Below are 21,261 nucleotides of genomic sequence, written 5' to 3'. Positions count from 1 at the left end.
ATTAGAAGAGATGCTTTGAGGAGAATGACATTCAGTGATCACTGAATGTCATTCTCCTCAAAGCATGTATTCTAATCGATTCAAGCACCTTGTTTGGAATGACATTTAGTGATCTCGACATCACTAAATGTCATTCCAAACAAGGTCTTTCCCAAAACATTCCCATTTGCTTTATAAATTATTAGAACTGTTCAGAATTCAAGAGGATTTTAACTAATTTTTTGTATAAATTTCTGATTGAAAAGATTTTGTAATTGTCTAACAAAAATATACTTTGGATGGGTGTCATCTTAAACACTTCTCTAGATTGCTATGCAGTAGTCTTGACCATTCTGACTGTAAGCAGTCCAGACTGTCTCTACAATGCATACTATGCTTCTACTAAAATGTAGCTCCACAAGTTTTATTTTAAGCTTCAAATTTCAGGATTCTGTCCAAACTAGTGTACAGACATTCAATATTCATTCAAAACACAAAACATTCACTCAAAAGTTAAGTAATAAGGTGCAAGATTAATTTGGCTTTAATTTTTTTAGGTGCGTGTCTACAAAGAAAGGTATGACGTAATCAAATCACAAATTTTTTGTCATTTGGAATTATTTCATCAACAAAGAAACATATTTTTACACTTTTTTTTCTGTTAATTTGAATGAAACTTGATCTGAGGATATAACAGGCATTTGACATTTAAATTATTATTTGAAAAACTGATTTTTTAAAATCTAAAATTAAGATGTTTAATAACGACTATATTAAATTACATAAATGGAATCTTAAAATACACAATCTTTATTTTATTAGGATGCAACATGTTTCTAATAAAACTAAAAATCACATTGGTGCAATATTGGACGAAGAGGGGAAAGTCATGTTTGTGGAAGAATTGTCTCCTTTCGTAAAAATAACAAAGTAAGTTTCTAAGAAATTTAAAAATTTTGTTAAAATTTATATATATTGATTGTGGATGACAATGACAATCTGAGAATTGCTTTTACATAGGAAGGGAATCAAATTTAAATTCTCTTGATTTTAAATTTAATATTTTAATATTAGATTTTGAAAATTTTTGCCTAAATATATGTATTTCATTTGAAAGTATTTTCAAAAAAGATATGGAAATGTGGTTGAAGCTGATGTTGGATTGGAATCCCTTCAGAAGAGGTCGGGAGGGAGACATGACGACGTACGAACTTCTAGACCAAATATTAAATAAAAAGGTGAATAATGATATTAATTTCTTTAAATATTACTGAAACTGGTTATAACAGACCAATTTTTATTTTTTTATTTTTGTGGAAATTATTTTGATTATATCGTTAATGCAAAGAAGTAAAGATGCTACCAAAAAAAAAGAAATTCTTTGTTGGCTTTATCGTGAACAAGTGTTCACTAATAGTTGTAAATTTTTATAAAATTTATTTTCAATAATAGCTGACATTTTTCAGGAATAAATATATAAGCAGTATCACTAAGTTAACTTAACACAGAACATAAACAGTTAATTGAATTGTAAGACAGTTAACAGAATTTTTTCCTGAAACTAATCAAACATAAAATGCATAATCAATGTCTGTATGATGTACAAAACTTATATTAGACAACATATACATGAAACCTGAAAATAATACTAAAAATCCTCTCAATCCAGATCAATTATTATATATGCCTTTCAACATTATACAAAATGTTTTAATCTTCCTCACAAATAAAATATATCCATTACATTGAATGATGCAACAGTCTTGCAAATCAATAAAAAGACTACTATTTTAGAAATTTGATGGAATGGCACAGAAGAATTAGTCATTCTCTCATAGCATTCTTTAAGACCCTGTATTTTCTATATGTAGGTTCTTGTGATGATTATATTTGACAGTCTCTCATACACTTGATCATTATGCATATTACACTTTTATAATAAATGATGGATAATATATCATATTTCTAAAAAAATATCATGCAATACTGGAATAAAACAAAACTATACTTTAAACTTTCTAATATATTCATTAAAACAAACTGAATACAAAGTAAGAGCATCTCTGGAAAAATTTCTTGCTCAATCTGTTCTAGTTCTGGATATACCTGTAAATTTTGGGAATATCATATTCACATTCTTTGTTGTTTAATCCACCTGTGAATAATCATTAAATATAGCAAAATAAAAACTGTATACATTATTTTAAAGTGTACACTCTATTGGCTTCACCTGGATGCGACTGAATACATTAAATCAACTTTTACAATTACATTAAAGTGCAGTGCTAAGAATTTCTGAAATCAATAGTTTTCATATAGGAGGACAACTTTGCACTTGAAAGTGGAAATATCTAGTCCATAGAGGTGTAGAACAGACCAACTCAGAAAACACAAAAATTCGAACGAAGACTAACAAAAGAATACAAGAGGTTAAGTTTGCTAAAAACAATAACAAATCCAAATGAAAAGCACAATTAAAACAATTTCTCCAAATAAATATATTTAAGGTATCAGAATTGTATATATTTATATGTTCTCCTCTGAACTTTATATTGTGTATTCAAAATTTACCACACAAGGATACATTCTTTCCCTTAAAGGACAAATATTGCAATACATAAAACATGATATGACCTCAGGAGTTTCATATTAGTATTCTTAGCTGGGATTACATCAGTAAAATTGAATTGAATTCATTCCTAGTTATTGTGTGCCTCTTTGGGAAACAAAATATTTACAACGTTTACGGATGATAAATACATAGAATACAACATAATAGGGTGCAGACAGTGAGCATGAATTATTTACATATTTATAATCAAATAACAGTTATATTTGTATATCTATAATGCATTAATTATAACTTTGAAGGTAATAAACATATTAGTCTTATTTGATTAGCTGCATTCCAATGTTTAAATTTTGTTTTTCTTCATGCAATAGCTAATTCAAATTCATATGAGAAAAATAATTCATGAATTTTTGCTCTTTTTAGTTAGAAGTTTCCACTACAAAGAAATAATTCAGCTTATTTGTCTTTTATATCTCACAATTCTTTACAAATCAAAAACAAGTACACATACATTTAATAAATTTCTGAAGTCAGACAATGTTCTGATGTGAAGACTGCTTCAATAAAATGATTTGATCAATTAAATATTTTAAATTATTAACTAATTAATTCAATATAACATAGTGTGAACTGGGGAATGACTTTAGCTTTCACCCCTAGTCACTAGTATGGTTATATCTAATTAATTAATAGTGCTGGCAGTGAAAATCAGATGGGGTCAGGATAGCATAGTATAATTAGTAGTGCAATTGTACATCAAGTAAGAGTTGCAGGTTAAGTCTTGCTCCAGGCCAATTCTTTTCTTCCAGAATATTCTAAAATAAAAATACAAATTTATTTTTACTTATTAAATTTACTAGAAGATGGTAGCATAACCATCTATCTCTGGCCAAATTGATTTATGCCTAATTATTTACTAGTCTTATAATAGCCAAATATTAATTTGGCAGTATGTGTATTGAGTTGGTTTTCGTTTATATAACTTCATTTTTTCTTCTCAAATACATTAAATACATATTCACAATGTTGGAGAAAACAACAATATAAGACACTTGCTTTGATACTCACTCTTGAGTATCAATAGCATATCATAAGTGTATTTTTTTTTTTAATATAGATGTTGAAAGCCAAGAATAATAAAGAATGAAACAGTTTCTTCTCATTATCATAAAGATGAATTTGCTTATATTTTTTTAATTATCTGTCCTTTCTCCAATCCTTTTACATATGATTGTACGGTGCTGTGTAATTGACCAAGGCATTTGACAAACACAAGAAATAAAACTTGGGAAAATAGGCTGGCAAGGGGTATGCAATTAGAAAAGGTTGGTAACCACTGTAATAGATAATTGTTTAAAATTATGCCATTTATATTACAGGTCATTCAAGTGTTTTGCACTGAAAGTTGCAGATTATTTGCATTAGAAGTGGAAGATAATGTAAGTTTAGAAGAAATTCAAGTCTTGTTTGAGTCAGAAACTGGCATACCTAAGAACGAACAAGAAATACTGTTGCCAAATGGTTCCTTTCCTGACCCGAATAAAAATGCCGTGCAACTTTGGACTAATCCAGTGAGTTTTGCTTTTTAAACATGTCATAAATTAATCAGTTTAATAATTGTAAGGTAGTATGTATTTAATATAAGCTATCATGGCAAACAAATTCATTAAAACTTTGTAAATTATTTTATCAGGAAAAAAGTTGTATTTGATATGTTTATTAAAATATTTCTAAAAAGAATTAAAATTTATCAAATTCCAAATTAATATCTTATATTTTTTTCTCTTTTTATTATCAGTTTAGCAGGAAATTTTTGTTCCCAATCTAAATTTAATTTCCATTATTTAAAACTGTTACTAAATATATAATTTTTTCCTTTCTTTTGCTCTATAAATTTGGTTACAAATAACCATCTTTATCTCTGAAAACAATGTTCAACATATTTGTTCAGAAATGTATTTCTCTTATACTCTGTAACTGATCAAAAATATTAACAATTCCATTTAATTCAGGAGAAAACAAATGTGAATATTCAAAAAACTAGTCAGAAAAAAATATTCCATTTGGGTCTGATGAGGTTCCAAGAAGTATTTTAATGATAAAACTTTTACTCCTAAAATTTGTAGTATTTGTTTTCTCCTACTTTTGATCATTGCTTTAAATTAAAACAAATGTAACTGCAATATCACCTAATTGTCATAGCGTTTTCAGATTAAAGTTTACATTTAAAATTTATTCCAACCAGTTTGATTATTATTTACACAACAGCTAAACAGGTAATGTCATACATGGTATAACTACATATTATAACGGAAATAATTCTTGCCAGATTCAGTTTAATATATCTGTTTAATTGAGGTGTCACTTAATACAGATTATCTGCGACGTTAAGAAGCTTAAATATGAAGTAAGCAAGCCAATAACATTAGAAAGTAAAATGTTTTTAAAGTGATCTTTATTACATGTTTGAATAAGATTTCAAATTAGAGATATGATCTGATCTTTTTCATAAATAATTTAATAGAATTTTTACTACTAAATATTTGTGTGTTTTTTTCAAATTGATAGTTTTAGATTAAAAGTTTAACTTTGTTTTTAGGAAGAAGGCGAATCGATTGTGTTTTTATCTAAAAAATGTAATTTCAACGAATTTAGTGGAACTAAACTATGCATTCCGCCTCTGGTGGCCAGAATGACTCGTAGTCCCAGATTGACCATGGATTACGAGCTCCAAAAATCCGCTTGGACTCAGGCCTTATATTTATGTCACAACGAAAGAACAGTTTGTCAGAAATTGCTACAAGCCTATAAAATAAATGTGTGAGTAATAGTAAATGCAAATAAAACACAAAGATTATAATTATTGAATATAACCAATTGATTTATATAGAGAGCATATCGTGTCGATTAATTCGGTTACGTACAAAGCAATGTCGAAAATAGCAATTGAGAAAAATTGCCTGTCTGCTAAGGTCGAATTTTTTAAGATTAGGTAAGTTTGTATTTAAATAAATTATTATTACAGTCGACCCCCCTATAAGATCGTTGATTTTTCCATTTTATCTGAATTACATGTTGTACAAGTCACTTAGATTTTACAAATATGTGAGCCGTTCACAGCCCGGCACACGTATTTGTAAAATCTAAGTGACTCATACAACATGTAATTCAGATAAAACGGAAAAATCAACGATCTTATAGGGGGGGTCGACTGTATTATTATGTAGAATTAATTAAACTAAAGAATATAAACTCAATCACAACAAAAATAATTTCCAAAAATTTTTTTTTGCAATTTGTGTTAACTTTCTTAATGACAATTTGTGATCTTATTATTCAAATTTTTCTTGTGAATCTGCTAGTATTTCCAATACAGTACAGGTGCACCGTCACAATTTTTAAAAATATGATGAATTACATAACTTTCCTGGTGAAAAATATTTAATACTAAAACACATTAGCATAAATATAAAGTTAAAATTGTCTGCAATACTATTGGTTACGAGATTTTATTAAGAAATAATAAAAGCTTTAATTTTCATCTTTATCTCCATCCTCAAAATTATTAATTAAAGTTGTAAATGATAACAAGTAAAATTTTAATTAAGTCCAATCCCCTCTATCCCTCATCTTCTTGACCTTCAACCACTAAAATTTAGTAGAATCAATGCACCTTGAATACAAGTTACAATGCCAAATTTTCTATCTTAATCTTTACCCCATCCTGAAAGATTAAATGAAATAAAAATTACTGCACACATACATGTGCATTAGCATCTAACTTTTTTGGGTTCAGGAGTTTCAAAAAATCCAGAGTGTCAAATTTCACATGATTCCAATACTTTCCCCATGTTGTATAAATAACAGCCAGGAAAACAAATAAATGTTCAAGAACCAAACTCTTGTGTTATGTGTTTTGTATGTTAAAATTTAACTACTATTTGTTAATATTAGAGCAGAGTTTTACAAAAGCTGTTTATGACAGATGGACTCAGGCAAACAGACAAATTTCGGGTTTTCCAAGTGGCATTTAGATGAATCCATCTGTCATAAACAGCCTGAAATCATTTTGAGTCATCAAATACTAGCATTGCAGCATCATAGGCAGTATTATGGATGGTTGTAAAAGATGGCTTACAGCAAAGCTTTCAGAAGTTGTACAAGCACTGGAAAAAGTATATCGTTATCCAAGGGGATTTGAAAATGGTTGTGCATTGGTGTTATAAACTATTCAAGGTAAGGAACTAAATTCCAAGTCTGCAAACTTTTCATACTACTATGTATACAAAGCTGTTTGTGATATATTTCTGATGAAATATATCAGACAGTTGAATGTTGAGAGTACAAAACTGTTTATCATTTTAAAATCAGTTATTTGGGTACTTGATATATTTTTAATAAAATTATGGCAAGAATATTGAGTATATTTATAAGTTGTGCAAAGCATTTGTGACATTAAAAAATTGTACAAATTGCAGACTTACTAGTGAAACAAATATGAAAAATGATTTATTTTTACTTAATGAATGCAGTTTTTTTCACTTGTTTCACAAATGAGCAATAAGTAAAGATGTACAAAGACAAACATCATTAGAATAAGACGGCAGCAGAGTAGTTCAGATAGTTGCTTTGTGCATTTATTTATTGAAAGTTAAAAAAAAATTTCAATTTCTTATTTTTAGTTTAGAAAAAGATTTAAAAAAGTATGAAGAACAAGCAAGAAATAATGGCATAAGTAAGTTTCATTATTATTACTACAGAGGTAAAAAGTTCCTTCAAAAATAATTTTAAAATGTCCTTAATACTTTTAGCTTCTAATAAAATGCATGATAAATGGAAGAAGAGTTTTGATCTTATAGAAAAATTTGAAAATCTTGTAAGTATTTAGAATTTACCATTTTATTCTACAAACATTTTAATTTTTCTGATTTTCAATTATGGAATTGCTTAGGAACATAAAGATTCTTAATGAAAATGAATGTAATAAGAAAAATGAGCATAATCTGGTTAAAAGCATTGAACTGAAAATGAATATAGTATAGTTAAAAGTTGAAATGCATTTAAATTCAAAATTTAGTTCTCAAACAAGACTCATTCTAGTCTTATTCTGTAATTCTTATGAAATAATGAGCTTATATTATGACAATGTAAATAATAAAATCTAATTAATTGATATTACAGTTAAGATATAGTTTTATTTTTTTGAAGCTTAGAAAAATTGCACATTTGGAGATAAATTCTGCAAATGCTAAAATAAAAACAGTGGAGTTTCAAAAGAATCCATATAATCATTTAGTATTGCCAAAACATTTGGAAGATATGTAAGTAATAAACTTAATTTGTTATTTCTTAATTAATGTAACTGAATATTTATATGTGATAATCTCTTCTCCAGATATCAAAAGATTTTAGATGCCTATCATCGTCTGAAGAGAAAAACACAAGGTAAGCTAAATAAAAATTGTTTTTCTATGAAAAAAAACACTTCTACTTGAAGTACATAATACAGTAAAAAGAAAACAAAATATTTGGATTTTTCTGGAAATATATTGGCTGGGTTCTATGAGACTTCAGCAATGAATAACTACAGATGCTTCTTGACTTACGATGTTTCAACTACACTATTTCACACACATGATGGCTGATCCAAATGAAGCGGAAGCATGAAAACTGTTAGAATTTGAATTTGAGCAGTTCGCACCTTGTAACATCCCCAGTCTGGAAGCAGATATGGTTAGCCCTGTCACCATATCATCTCCTTCATCCAATAACTAATATTCAACAATCTCCTTTAACTTTTTTTACCCCCATATTTACCGACACGAGTTAAAAGTTAACCAATCACAGTTTGGTTAACTTTTAACTCTAAATTGTGTTGGTGAATACAGGAGTTAGAATTAATGTTTTATAATAAAATTTTATTCCGTATTTTTCTGGTGGATGTTACGATATTTGAAAGATTAGTGTAATATACTTGTGTATATTTTCTTTTCTGTACACTATGGTACTGTATAACCTTGCATGTAGGCTTTAATTATATAAATACTGTATATAAAAAATTATATGTAAAACTAATATTGTTTACAGAAATGTATGGCATGCATTACAACAAATATTTAAAGTAATATTTATTTAAAAGCAAGCAAACTAAATATTTTATTATTCTCTATCTTAAAAAACTAATAATAGGGAATCACTGCGTTAGAGTGAAGTATTCACTAACTTTTTTCCTGCCCTAGATTTACTCACTGTCCATGGGGGCAGTAGTGACCATGTTGGGAACCACTGCTCTAAAATCTTAAATTATTTTCCAGTTAGTTAGTTAAAAAAACTGTTTTGAATTAATGTTTTTGATCTTCAGGTCTTTATTCTATATTTGTTGATAGAATGCTTAAATCAAAGCAATGTTTTTTTGAAAAATTATAAAATGTGATTAGAGATATATCAGAATATATAAAATAGAAAGTATACAGTTAATTTTAACATTTAAAGACTGTATAACAAAACCAAGAACTTTCATTATCCCTAAGTCATGTTACATCATGTGGTCGTATAAGGATTGCCATGCCTATGATAGTTGTTTTTTCCTCTTTAAAATTTATGCAATGTTCCTTTTTTTCAGATTTAAAAATTTCTAATGCCTCCAGTAACTTGATGGAGTGGTCATGTTTTGATCTTTTAATGATGATGGCCTTGTCGAGGAAGGCTTACACCTCTGTTGTGTATATGGCCAGGGCAGTGTGTAGTTTCTTTTTGTCAATATTGGTTTGTGTTTGGTTAGTCTTATTTTGAGTGACCTTGTAGTGGAACCAATATATTCAAAAAACTTACATCCAAAAAACCAATAACAGTGCATTTTCTCAAACACAAAGTTGCCATTAACATTTTCAAACCTAAGGTTCTTCTTCAGGTGAGAAATGGACAAATGAAAGAAAAAATTCGATGGAACACTTTTTGAAAGAGCTCTGAAAAAGATTAGAAGGAAAATCGTGCAATATATTCAAGTTTGTAGACAAATCTGCCATATTTCAAAGAAACTTTAACATCCTTAAGAACAGAAAAGATAAGACTATAATAATCTTAGGGTACCAGGGGTATAAAGATGGTAGGATTGTGTCTGCAAGTTAATTTTGTTTCTTTTAGGTTTGTTATTTCTTTATACAGTGATAGCATATTGTGGTATATTCTAGAATGATACGGCTTGTGCTTCTGTTTGATTAATCTGTTTTTATTTTTAGGGTCTAAGTTGTGAGTATTGTTGGGGGATTGTACTGGTTAAATTCTTAAGTTTTTCGGGGTAACCGTGCATTGTTCTTTGATTGTATCAGAATAATTTGTACAGTGGGTAAAAGCCCATTTGGTTAAGGTCATAAAGGCTGCAATCTTTTATATATATATAAGGGTGTTTAGGTCAGTTTATAGTAAACTTTTGTAAGGACCCAGTTATTTTTTATGTTGATTTTGAGATCTAGGAAATGTACTTCTGTGCTGCTGGCTTGGTCTAATTTTATAGTAAGACCATAGGGACTAATAACTTCATACAACAAATGAACAATAATAATACTATCTATCATCCACATATCTTTTGCAAATGTGTATTTTTGATAGAAAAAATTATACTACCTAATTTCTTAATAATTTTATTACCATCTCACAAAGGTCACCTGATAGGGAGTAGCCCATGGGGTACTCCTTTACGTTGAACAAATGTGTTATAATTATACTGAAAGAATGATGAATAACATAGCATATGGGCTAGCTCTAGGATGTCTTTGTGCTTGTGTAATAAGAGATCTCTCAGAGTACAAAAGCATAGTTAGAAGTTAATTGAAGAGTAAAGGGCGGTAAAATCCAGCATTGTAATATTTACATTACTACATGATTTCTTAACTCGATAATTAAACCTTCATTGCTTTGTGTTATTGATGGTGAAATTGTAAGTTTTTAAGTGTTTTTTAAGAATGATATGCATGGCATTTTCTAAGGGGTGAATAGGTGATTTGGCCTTCTATGGGTCATACAGTGTTGCTCGGTGCATGTGTTTTCGCATAGGCGAAAAGTTTAAATATGTTGGAAAGGGATTACTGCCTTGCTCAATTTTAATTTTTTATTAAAGTGGTGCGGGTAAATTAGTGACAAAGCGCATGAAGTTTGTCAACATACCCTTCCTTGACAGGCTCAACATGTATCAATAAGATACTGGTTCAAGAGGGGTTTGTAATGTTGTTCTCTCACGAGTACAGTTGATCCACTTTTATTGGCTTTTAATAGGATGATGCTGTTGTTCTTAAACTATTTTTTGCTTTTTCTTAGTTTTTGCCATGTATCTTCATCTTTATGATCTTTAGATGGAAGGCAACCTTCAGAATGAAATCAATTAAAGAGTTCTTTGTGGTGTTCTTTCATACTAGAAATGAGTTTTTCTATGGTACTATCCCTTCAGGATGACAATCCTGTGGTTTAGCTGCATACATGGGTCCTTTCCAGATGGTGGGGAGATATTGTACCTGCAAATTGTTGGCAGAGTTGTACCATATTGTTTCTGCTTTTTTTTTTTTTTTTTTTTTTTTGAAGATTCAATTCAACTTTTTTCATATTTGTGTGTAAGTTTCCTTTCCAATCTTTCTTGTAAATAAGTAATTTGTATATTTTCAGTTCCAAGTAAGTTCAAATTAACTATTACTGGAAAATAATTTAAGTCTTTACTATATCATTCCAGTCCAATAAATGGTATTTTACCACTAATAATAGTGAACTCAATTGAATTTTGTGTTTGTCTTATTCATTATTTGTAGATTTGATTGTGTAAATACATTTTACAAACAGAATACATTTTGAATCTTACTTTTTTTGCAGAACTTATTATTTAATAATGCCTTTCATTACTTATTTCTGTTATAAAAAAAGCTGAAAATGTTTTAAAGTTTCCATCAGTAATTCTCCAGTAGAAAGTTCTAAAATGGAATTCTGGCAGATGACAAATATATTAATTGTCAGAATTTAAGGGAATATAACATTCTGGGCATTTTCTTAAATCATGACAATATCCTGTTTGTTTATGCTAAAACTCTTCAAAGGTCTTTATGACTTGGAAGACTTGATGGCCTTGCTAAATTTTGGCACTACACTTGGGTCAGAAGTAGCTTCCTGTCACTAATCAATGCACTACAGGAGGGCGTGATATGCAGCTGCAACATTAGCAATGTAAACCGTGACAATTATGCACCTATATTGTTCCATTTGCAATTTATTTTTAATTTAGTATCTTGAAACACTTAATTATTATTATTATTACAATTAGCTCCTTGCTCTCTCATTTTTCAAATAGGTGGGGCTAGAAAAAATATCAGTTATTCTGAATTATGGATCTGCTAAAAGCGGGAAAAATTATATTTTTTTCCCCCAGTCCTGCTACATCAGTTTGCAGAACAACAGATTTCCTGGAATAACAATGTTAAAATGAGATTCTACTGTATGTGCTCTTATTTTTAAATACAGTAAAGCGTCGATTATCCGAATCAATTGGGGACTGTTCAGAAAATCGATATTTCAGATAACCGATTATGTACAAAAAAATATATTAATTTATCCCATGTTGAAATTTTTCTCCGTTGTGTATCGTTTCGCGTTGAATTTTTGTCGATGTTAAGCCTAATGAAGACTATTGTATCATTAAAAATTTATTTATTTTGTTTGTACAAAATAAAAAAATAATATATTGAGAAATATAAAAACAATACTTCAGAAGTTAATTTAGTATCAAAAACGTAAAATATTTGAGTAGCCCAAGACATAGCCAAAGATTGCAGCACCACAGCACTGGCGAAAATTTAAATTTGCCAACTGGAATTCTTTCAGATAATCGACGCTCTACTGTATGTGTTAATACATGCATGGCAGAAGTGAGGATATGTGACAGAAGAGAAAATTAAGAGTTTTTCAGATGTTATCAAGTTAAATTTTACATTTACAAAACAAATGTCTTTGTTTCGTGTGTTCATTGTAAACAATTAAATTTGTCTTAAACATTTTGTACTTTCCTTTACATTTAAACCTTATGCAGAATCAATACATGGTATGACAGGAATCAACTCCTCAACATTTCCAGTCTGGCTAAAATATCACCAAAAGTGCTATATTTCTATAAAATGTTTTAATGTAATTCATATAATCATATTTCTCACAAGTACCTGACAGATAAAATGACAACTGTACTTTTTACTTCCCCCTCTATCAAATTATATATATTTTATTAAAACGTAAGATTAACGAGGATGGATTCTCACATCGGTATTTAGTTTCTAATAGTGCCACTTTATATTACAGAACAAAGAAATATTCCGTCCGATAATGTAGAAATGGTACAACTAGTCTGTTCTTACATTCAACAAAAAGATAAAGTACTGGGAGATATATTCAGTTCCTTGGTGTAAGTATGAATGAATATTTTATGTATTGTGTATTTTACTGTGACAAATTTAAGTTTTTAATTAACTCGCTGTGTAATCATTTACTAGTATATGATTGACTATTGTTAAATAAGATGCATGTGTTGACAAATCAAAGAATTGCACCAGCACAGTTTGGTTATATAGACAGTTGCAACTTTGTAATTCAAGTCCACTCCTAAGATACAATTAGATTTGCCAACATGAGTAAGGAATGGGAAACATCAAGAACAGTATGAATTTGGATATTATGTGGCCAGAAAGCCATAGTAAATTGTCATCTTTACTGGTTAGAATATTAGTTGAAATTTTTTCCTAGTTTTAAAGGGAGCAAAAAATAAAAACTTTGTAATAGATTCACAGGTCAAATGTTTTTCTTTGGTTTAGATAATTGTTAGTGGTACAGTGTTAATCAGCATTAAATTTTAGTGTCAGTTTGATTGTTCATCTATGCTAAACACCAGTCGAGTTTTGACCTGACATGCTGCAGTTGCTAATAATAAGCTGTTTTTATTGTATTCGGTTTTTGCAACCTCTATGGGAATTTTATTATTTTATTCTTAGAAACTTCTAATAATTGAGTGATTATAAAAGCATGTTGAAAGATTATTAAAGATTTACCACAGAACTTTAGGATTATAACAGAATAAACTATGTATTTGATATGAGTATATGTTATAAAAAGAATTGAGGAATTTTTTATAACTCTTAAGACACGAGTAAACAAAGTTTAGGTTTCATTTTAGATTATAAAACCATAAGTACACTTTCTGGAATACCCATGAAATATGTATCAAGCCATATAAATTTAATTATACATACACATACAACAAAGCCTATATGCCTGGCAGTCCTAAAAGGCACATATAGAACAAAACTGAGACAATGCCCTCTCTTTTATTGATATTGACAAAAAAAGAAGCAATAAGTTGCATTTTATCACTCACATTATAGGTGCCCAATGCATATATTTTTTTCCATAAAGCAAAAACCCTTTGAGTACAATTTTCTGATCATGTAGGTATGATTTAAATGCAATTTGTAAATTTTATAAACAGGAAAAAAGTCAACAACTCAAAGATTTATACTAATTGTATTTACAAATATTTGGGAATCAATTCTATTTCTTTCTTTTCAAAATTACTTAGAAAGTTATATTCAATTATATTTTCTTATCTATGAAATTTAAAAATTAGAACATTAGAATTATGAAAGATTGTTGATGAAGACAATTGTAAAGGGTTTTGAGAAATGTTTTACCAACAATTTGGTCATAACAGAGAATAATGCAATAAAATAGAAAACAGAAATGACAATACTGCAGACTTTTCAATGATTAATAAAAGGTCAACTTATATTCAGGCCCCAATCTGTTTTGAAAGTAAGGATTCCAAACATGGGAGTTGACTTCTTATTAGACCACACTGTTTTGTCCAACATGGTATTTAAGGACAACATATGATTTATGTACTAAGAAGGAAGCATCCACTTTGATGATAATTAACTTTATTGTATAAAAAGTTCTAAAATTAATAAAATGTGTGTAAATCTGAAATTATGCTGTAGACATAGGTGAGAAGAAAGCAATTGCATTGTATTTACTAGTTTTCATTCCATTCCCCCACAGTAGGAATGAAAAATATGTTCAATTTATTCAATTTGGTTAGTTTGCCGTCTTCCTCCGCGACCCTTTCACTACTAAAAATTTGCATATTTGTGTTAAATTACTATAAAATAGTACAACATTTGATTGCTAATAACTCTGATTAACACTTTTAGTGAATACTACAAATTTAATATAGAGTTTGTATACTTTTAATGTAATTATTAACTAAATTTTATTAAAATTTATTAGAAGACGCTCCGACAGTTCCCTTGTAAATGATAAATATTTTCATAACCCCTTCTAGGTTCTTCTAGTTTATTAAATTTGAAAAATAAGTTGGATGTTCTCGAATTATTCTTAAATATAAAATCATGCATTAAGACTAAGAGTTTGAATAAAGTGAACTTATGTGCATATGTTCCCCGTGTCAACTTTATAATACAAGTTCAGACACATGTACTGCATATCTCGCCAACGACACGGCTGCGCTGTGCGGTAACCTACCTCATAAACATATACGTCTTGCCCCTCACCACCCACTGACATCAGAAATATAATGCTTACCTAGATGATATCTTTTAATTTATATGAATGTTTAACAGAATAATATACAGCCTATGTCCACCCTGAAGGTCCATTCTAAACATTGGTGAAAGAATTTTTGAAATCGGATGAGTAGTTTCACAGATTACCTTCTATATCCAAACTTACAGACTTTACTTCTTTATAATATTAGTCTTTCATGCCAAGTTTTAAGGGGTCAATGGCATTCACTATATGTACTTCTCCCTCTTGGGTTACTATTGTCATAAATATGTAGTACAGTCTTCCAACTTTGGCTACAATTTGCCTGTTACATTTTAGAAAACATTCTTCATTATCAGACTCATGACATTTCTCAACTAATGTTGTGCATATAAAAGTGTAGAGTTGATAAGAGTTCTTCATGTACCCAAGTGTGGAAAAAATTTACTCTATCACATCTGCTGAGAGAAAATTTTACAGCTATGGAACCTTCTCCAATAGCCAGCATCTCTGAATCATTTTCTGCTTTTATCACTACAGGAGAGGTGTATTGTCTGTATTCTTTGAACCATTGCCAAAAAGTGTAAAATGAAAAAGGAGTTAACATTAGTGTAACAAAGAAGAAACTGAAGCATGGTTATCGAAAGAAATCAAATGCAATCCAAACAAGATGTATGGATTGTCATATTACTACCATATGGTGGGTAGGAAAGAATGTGTCCTTTCTTTCCACAGATTCTGCAGATAGTAAAACTTTGCTTTTGCTTATAGTTTTGGATGCAACAAGACAGGACACAAAAGTTGTTTTTTTTTTTTCTCTGTTCCATTTTGAGTTTTCCTTTTACTGTATCTGCTGTTACAATGCAAAGCCTTAACCTGTCCAGCATCTTTCTTAATCTCTCTCTGTTTAAGTCTAGACTCAAGTTTTATTCTTGCCATCAGTATCTCAAGATTTCTTTTGTTTTCATCCACGGATTCCCACGCTGTTACAAAATGTTTATATTCTGGGGGAAGTATAATGATTATTTTGCATACAACTGAATCATCATCATCACTTTTATCGAAGATTCTCAGTTTCTCTCTTATTCCTTCTAATCTTGAAAACATTGATGTCATTGATTCTTTATCCTCATATTTGAACAAGTAATATTCGTTCAGTGCAATTTCCTTTGACAGATATGACCTTTTAATAATAAGTGTGAACAAACTACTTATTATGTATGAGAATACATAATAAGTAGTTTGTTCACACTTCATTTGATGTCTTACAATTATGTATTACTGGAAGTGTTTCTCCTGTCACTGTACAGCCTATTACTAATTTGGCAGTTTGCTCTAGTCCAGATCAACAATTTTCTCATACTTTTCTCTGTTTGCTGTACCAACATTATTACCAAGGGGCTTTGGCTTTTCATGCATTCCAGTTACAACTTCCTAGTAATATTTTAACTTGAAACTTCCAATTTTGCTACACCTCTATTCACTGTTTCCATCTCCAAGGATTTAACAATTAATTTCAAACGAGCCAGAGAAACAAAGCCTGTCTCTGCCCTGGATAGTTTGCCAGACTCAGGAGAAATGATTTACCCATTAGTATGACAATGGCTTTGCTATCTTCTGTAAGTTGTGCATGCTTCTCGTTTTTTTAACTATAATGTACAGGGGGAATAAATTTTCAAATTTTAATTCATTAACATCAACTAATTGCACAGATTGTTCATCTCTCACGTTAGAATGTCCCCTAATTCTAACAAATGCTAATATGAAAAAAGATAAAATTTTGTGCATTGTTCTTGCAAATTATTTTCTGATTGTTCTTACTCCTTACTAGAACTGATTAAGGCTGTATATTTTTGTTTTATAAATGCAATGTAACGTAATAATGATCACTTGGCACTATTCATCATTCGTTGATGAATAGTGCCAAGTGATCGTTATTACACTACATTGCATTTATAAAACAAACAAAGATACAACATGGTTTCAAAACATGGAAGGTTATATATTTTGTTGTGATTGTAGGGAAAGGTGATTTATCTCTATTATTTCCAGGCTCGAATTGTGCAGTTGATAAAAGGATATTAGATTTGTGTGATTATTTGTGCACGATATGGTTGGAACATGATCATAACTTGCCATTCCAGAAGGGTGCGGGTCCACTGCAAAGAAGGAAAGGCCACCTTTAAAACAAAAGCCATTATCTGTAAACTGAGGAGGAAAATTTGTTCCCCACCATTCAGGCATGGTTTCACAAACTTTTTTCTGGCTAATTTCTGTATAGTTGAGGAAAAGCTGTGTATTTCTGCCAATCCCCTGGCCTAAAGAGAAAAGGGTTCTGCCCATGTGACATTTGCTTATATAGATTTGCATATGAAGACATCCAAATGTTAAAAAGAACAAATTACAAGAGTTGGTATCTATTGTTGATGTAATGCTTGTTCCTTGTTTAGTTTATAAAGAATAAAATCTTAATGCAATGTTATTCAAAATTACAAAGAATTCATAGTAATATTTCTTTTTTAAACCTTTTAGGAACCTAAAACAAATGAAAAAAGACATAATTGAATTACAACCAAAATTAGAAAGTTTAGCTCTTGAAATTCAAGAATTTTCTAAAGAAGTGCAAACAGCTCAACTAATGAGACAAAATGACTTATGGACAATTCTAGAATATACTGTAAGTAAATTATGGATTGTGTAATAAAAACAATAAACTTTTATCATAAAAAATCATTATTCTTTCTAGATAGATAAGTTGAAAATGACAATGCCTCAATCGTCATCCAACCAGAGAGTAACCGAAAGGCATAGTCAAACTAGTCTGGCTTCATTTTCACAGCAAAACAGTTTTCATCCACAAGCAGAACCTATGACAAGTGCAAACAATTCATATATGGATCAGTCTTATGCTAATTATCTGATGTTTGGAATGCATCAGCATACTATCCCTAATTTATGGTCTCTCTTATCTCAGTGTTCGACTTCATCTAAAGATAGCTTATTGAGTTCTCTTTCGATGCACTCTGTTCGAGAGAGGAGTAATCAAGATTCTTTAAGATTACTAGAGGAGAGTGAAGATTTAAGAAACAAGTAAGTAAAAATATAATGATGCATGTTTAAGTAAACCAAATCTAAATTTTTTAAAATTCAGATTTTCAGTCCATCTAGAGCCAACTTTAGTACATCAAAAAACAAATAGAATGGACAATGTAAAAATGTGCATTTGATTCTTTTAAGTGTAATGTTCAAAATTTAGACACTTTTGAACTTCACATGAATATGGTTATCAAAAGCCATTATTTTCTTATTTTTTATATATTTATGTTCAAGTCCAATTGTCTTAGCACACCAAAAACAAACAGCACATGTAAACTGAAAATGGCCCTAGATGGGTCAAAAATTTAGAAAAAAAGTAAAACTTGACTCAAAATAGAATGAAAGAATATCAATAGTCTTGAAGGTTTGTTCGATATTGATGAGAATAGAACCCAATCTGGATCCACTGCAAAGAAGAGACGACCACCTTAAAACAAAAGTAAATAAGAAAAGATATATAAAAGAATAAAATCTAAACCTAATGTTTAAAGTCAGAGAAGGGAGAGTTTCAAATCAAGGAAGAGAATATAATTTTTTGACATGGTATGTTTAAAGAAATCTTTTGGTCATGACTGTAGCCACTTGTGCACCACCATTTTCACCTCTTCATCACTTCTGAAATGCTTGCCTCCCATCGCTTCTTTAAGCAGTCTGAACATATGAAAGTCACTAGGGGAAAGGTCTAGTGAATAAGGTGGGTATATGAGACATTCAAATTTGATTCAAACAGTCTGTATGCAGTCAGGTGTTGTCATGCTATAACGATAACCTGAAGTCAGAAGTCCTTGTCGCTTAGTCCTGATTGAAGTTGGTTTTTCAGTAGATTTGCATAAGAAGAACTGGTTACTGTCACTCCTAATCATGTAATGTTCCAGAATTACTCCCTTTGCATCCCAGAAAAGAGTGAGCACGACTTTTCCTGCTGGTGGTTGAGTGCAGAATTTTTTTGGTTTTGGCAATGTGCTATGGTGCCATTCTTCCTTGATCTTTTCATTTCTGGTTGATGATAATTTTTACAGGTGATGATACCTGGGTTTGTTTTGTCCAGAAATGCACCACTTTCAATGTGGAAACGATGTAAAGTTCTTCACAGGCATTGATGCAATCTTTCAATTCAGCAGTCAACTGACCTTGCAGACACTTCATTGAATTGCAGCACATTATGAACAATATTCTGCACTGAACCAAAACTAATTCCAAAATTGAGGCTATTTCATTCAGACATATATGCCTGTTTTGCTTTACAAGCTCTTTCACTAACACAATGTTTTTGTCCATCATGGGGCATCCTCCACAGAAGTTATGCCGCTTCGAAACTTTCTGCAGGGACAAATAGGAATCACCGCAATGCACTGTCATCATGCAATGAATTTCAATAGGTTTGACAACTTTGCTATTCAAAAAACACAGTACATTCTTATAGTGAGGCAGCCATCTTGTTACTGATGGTGCTGCCATCCTCTGTGTTGGTCATTTTGTGAACCTCACCAATCATACTACTTTTTGGAATTTTATTGCATTTTTAAGGTTTCATTTGATACACTAAGACCTCGTTTAGTGCTTAGGATGTGTTCCTAGACAACAAATTGCTAAATGAAACAGCATTAGACAAGGTCATTTTAACACACAGAAAATAGGGAAATTAAAGTAAAATTTGTGTATTTATATATTAATTTGCATAAGAATATGTGTTACATAACACAAACATATGCACACAGAAATATAAAGTTTATTTTTGTAATGAAGGTCCTGGTTCTTCTGAAATTCTTGATTTTTTGCAATGAATTCATCTAGTATCATTTGTCACTTTCTTTTTCTTTCATTAAACAAATCTCGGTAGCAGGAGATTGCATCCAAAATACCTCATCTTGCTTTTACACTCCTTTCAAAATCTGGATTATATGCTACAATTTGAATAACGATTTTGGTCATCATTACCAAACTTTTACTAAGGAAATTGTAGCCAGTTCTTTGTTTTCAGAATCACTATTTTCTAGTTCTACCAGTTCTTGAATATCATCACCAGAAACTTGCAGTAACTGCACAATATCCTGCTCAACTAAATCTACTAGTCCTGCTGTATCAATTAGGTTGACAATTTGGTCAATGATAGGCTCTTCTCATTGATAATCCTTAGATACCTCCAGCCATACCTTCTTCCACACTCTGTTCATGCATTATCAGTTAATCCTTGCCAAGCGAAGACAATATTGCCTATGGCATCCGCGATGATATACTTTTTCCAAAATTGCGCCAAACAAACAGATTTAGGTGAAGTACAGCGCTAAGATGAATTGCCACCTTTTGCTGATTGGTTCATGTCCAGGAATAATTGTATTATAGTCTATATGAACAATGAACAGATCACATTATATCAAATCAGTGTTAATCAAAGAAGTGCTAAACGAGGTCTTACTGTACACCTATGTAAAATCAAATATGTTCCAACTAGCATTCCACAACAGTTACTGGTTCAAAATTATTTAAACATCTCAGAAGAATTTGAGCAAAAATTCTAAAATTTACAACCAAAACATTTAAATACTTAAACCTTTTTAAGTTTATTTATGTACTGGTACATGCTATTTATGATTATTGTAAACAAGCATTCTATTCCTTAGACAATTAAAAAATTTTTTTAGAAAGGCATACACACAAGTTTGTTTTTAATGCACTAAGTTGCTTCTGAAATATTTCTTGGACAACAAATACAAAGTAACTAATCAAAGAGTCAAAGAGCTTGAGTATATTGGAGGAATAGTCCAGAACTTTCGATATTTTGATAAATTTATTTATAATTTGGATATTATAAATAAGACCATCAAATTACCTGCTTGTTGTTTGAAGTCAGGACAAAGTTATCAATTTAAGACAACTAAATCATGGACAAAAGGTAAACAATGAGAAGACAGATTGTCAATACCAGAGAAGCAGGGTAAAGTTCTGATAGCCAAAGCCAAGATCCAGACAGTCAAACGGTACAGTATACCAGCAGTAAATATCATACCTAGAATTGATAAACACGAGAATGACCC

At 30.2% G+C, this 21,261-nt stretch overlaps 1 protein-coding gene across 3 annotated transcripts in view; it reads left to right on the top strand.

Moving 5' to 3' along the window:
* Positions 1-21,261, top strand: part of LOC111632902 (inhibitor of nuclear factor kappa-B kinase subunit alpha-like) — a 66,832-nt gene that overhangs the window by 41,962 nt on the left and 3,609 nt on the right. For all 3 annotated transcript variants that reach the window (XM_023377429.1, XM_023377428.1, XM_023377430.1), the window contains exons 7-18: positions 802-909; positions 1,097-1,217; positions 3,931-4,122; positions 5,151-5,371; positions 5,442-5,543; positions 7,234-7,286; positions 7,363-7,427; positions 7,760-7,872; positions 7,947-7,996; positions 12,878-12,980; positions 17,663-17,807; positions 17,877-18,220. In XM_023377429.1, coding sequence (XP_023233197.1) covers positions 802-909; positions 1,097-1,217; positions 3,931-4,122; positions 5,151-5,371; positions 5,442-5,543; positions 7,234-7,286; positions 7,363-7,427; positions 7,760-7,872; positions 7,947-7,996; positions 12,878-12,980; positions 17,663-17,807; positions 17,877-18,220 — 1,617 coding nt within the window. The remainder of the gene's footprint in view (positions 1-801; positions 910-1,096; positions 1,218-3,930; positions 4,123-5,150; positions 5,372-5,441; positions 5,544-7,233; positions 7,287-7,362; positions 7,428-7,759; positions 7,873-7,946; positions 7,997-12,877; positions 12,981-17,662; positions 17,808-17,876; positions 18,221-21,261) is intronic.

This window comes from Centruroides sculpturatus, unplaced genomic scaffold (genome assembly GCF_000671375.1).
Source record: "Centruroides sculpturatus isolate CEXI.00-Female unplaced genomic scaffold, Cexi_2.0 scaffold808, whole genome shotgun sequence".
NCBI classification, from domain to species: Eukaryota; Metazoa; Arthropoda; class Arachnida; order Scorpiones; family Buthidae; genus Centruroides; species Centruroides sculpturatus.
This window is presented reverse-complemented; position numbering and strand designations above follow the sequence as displayed.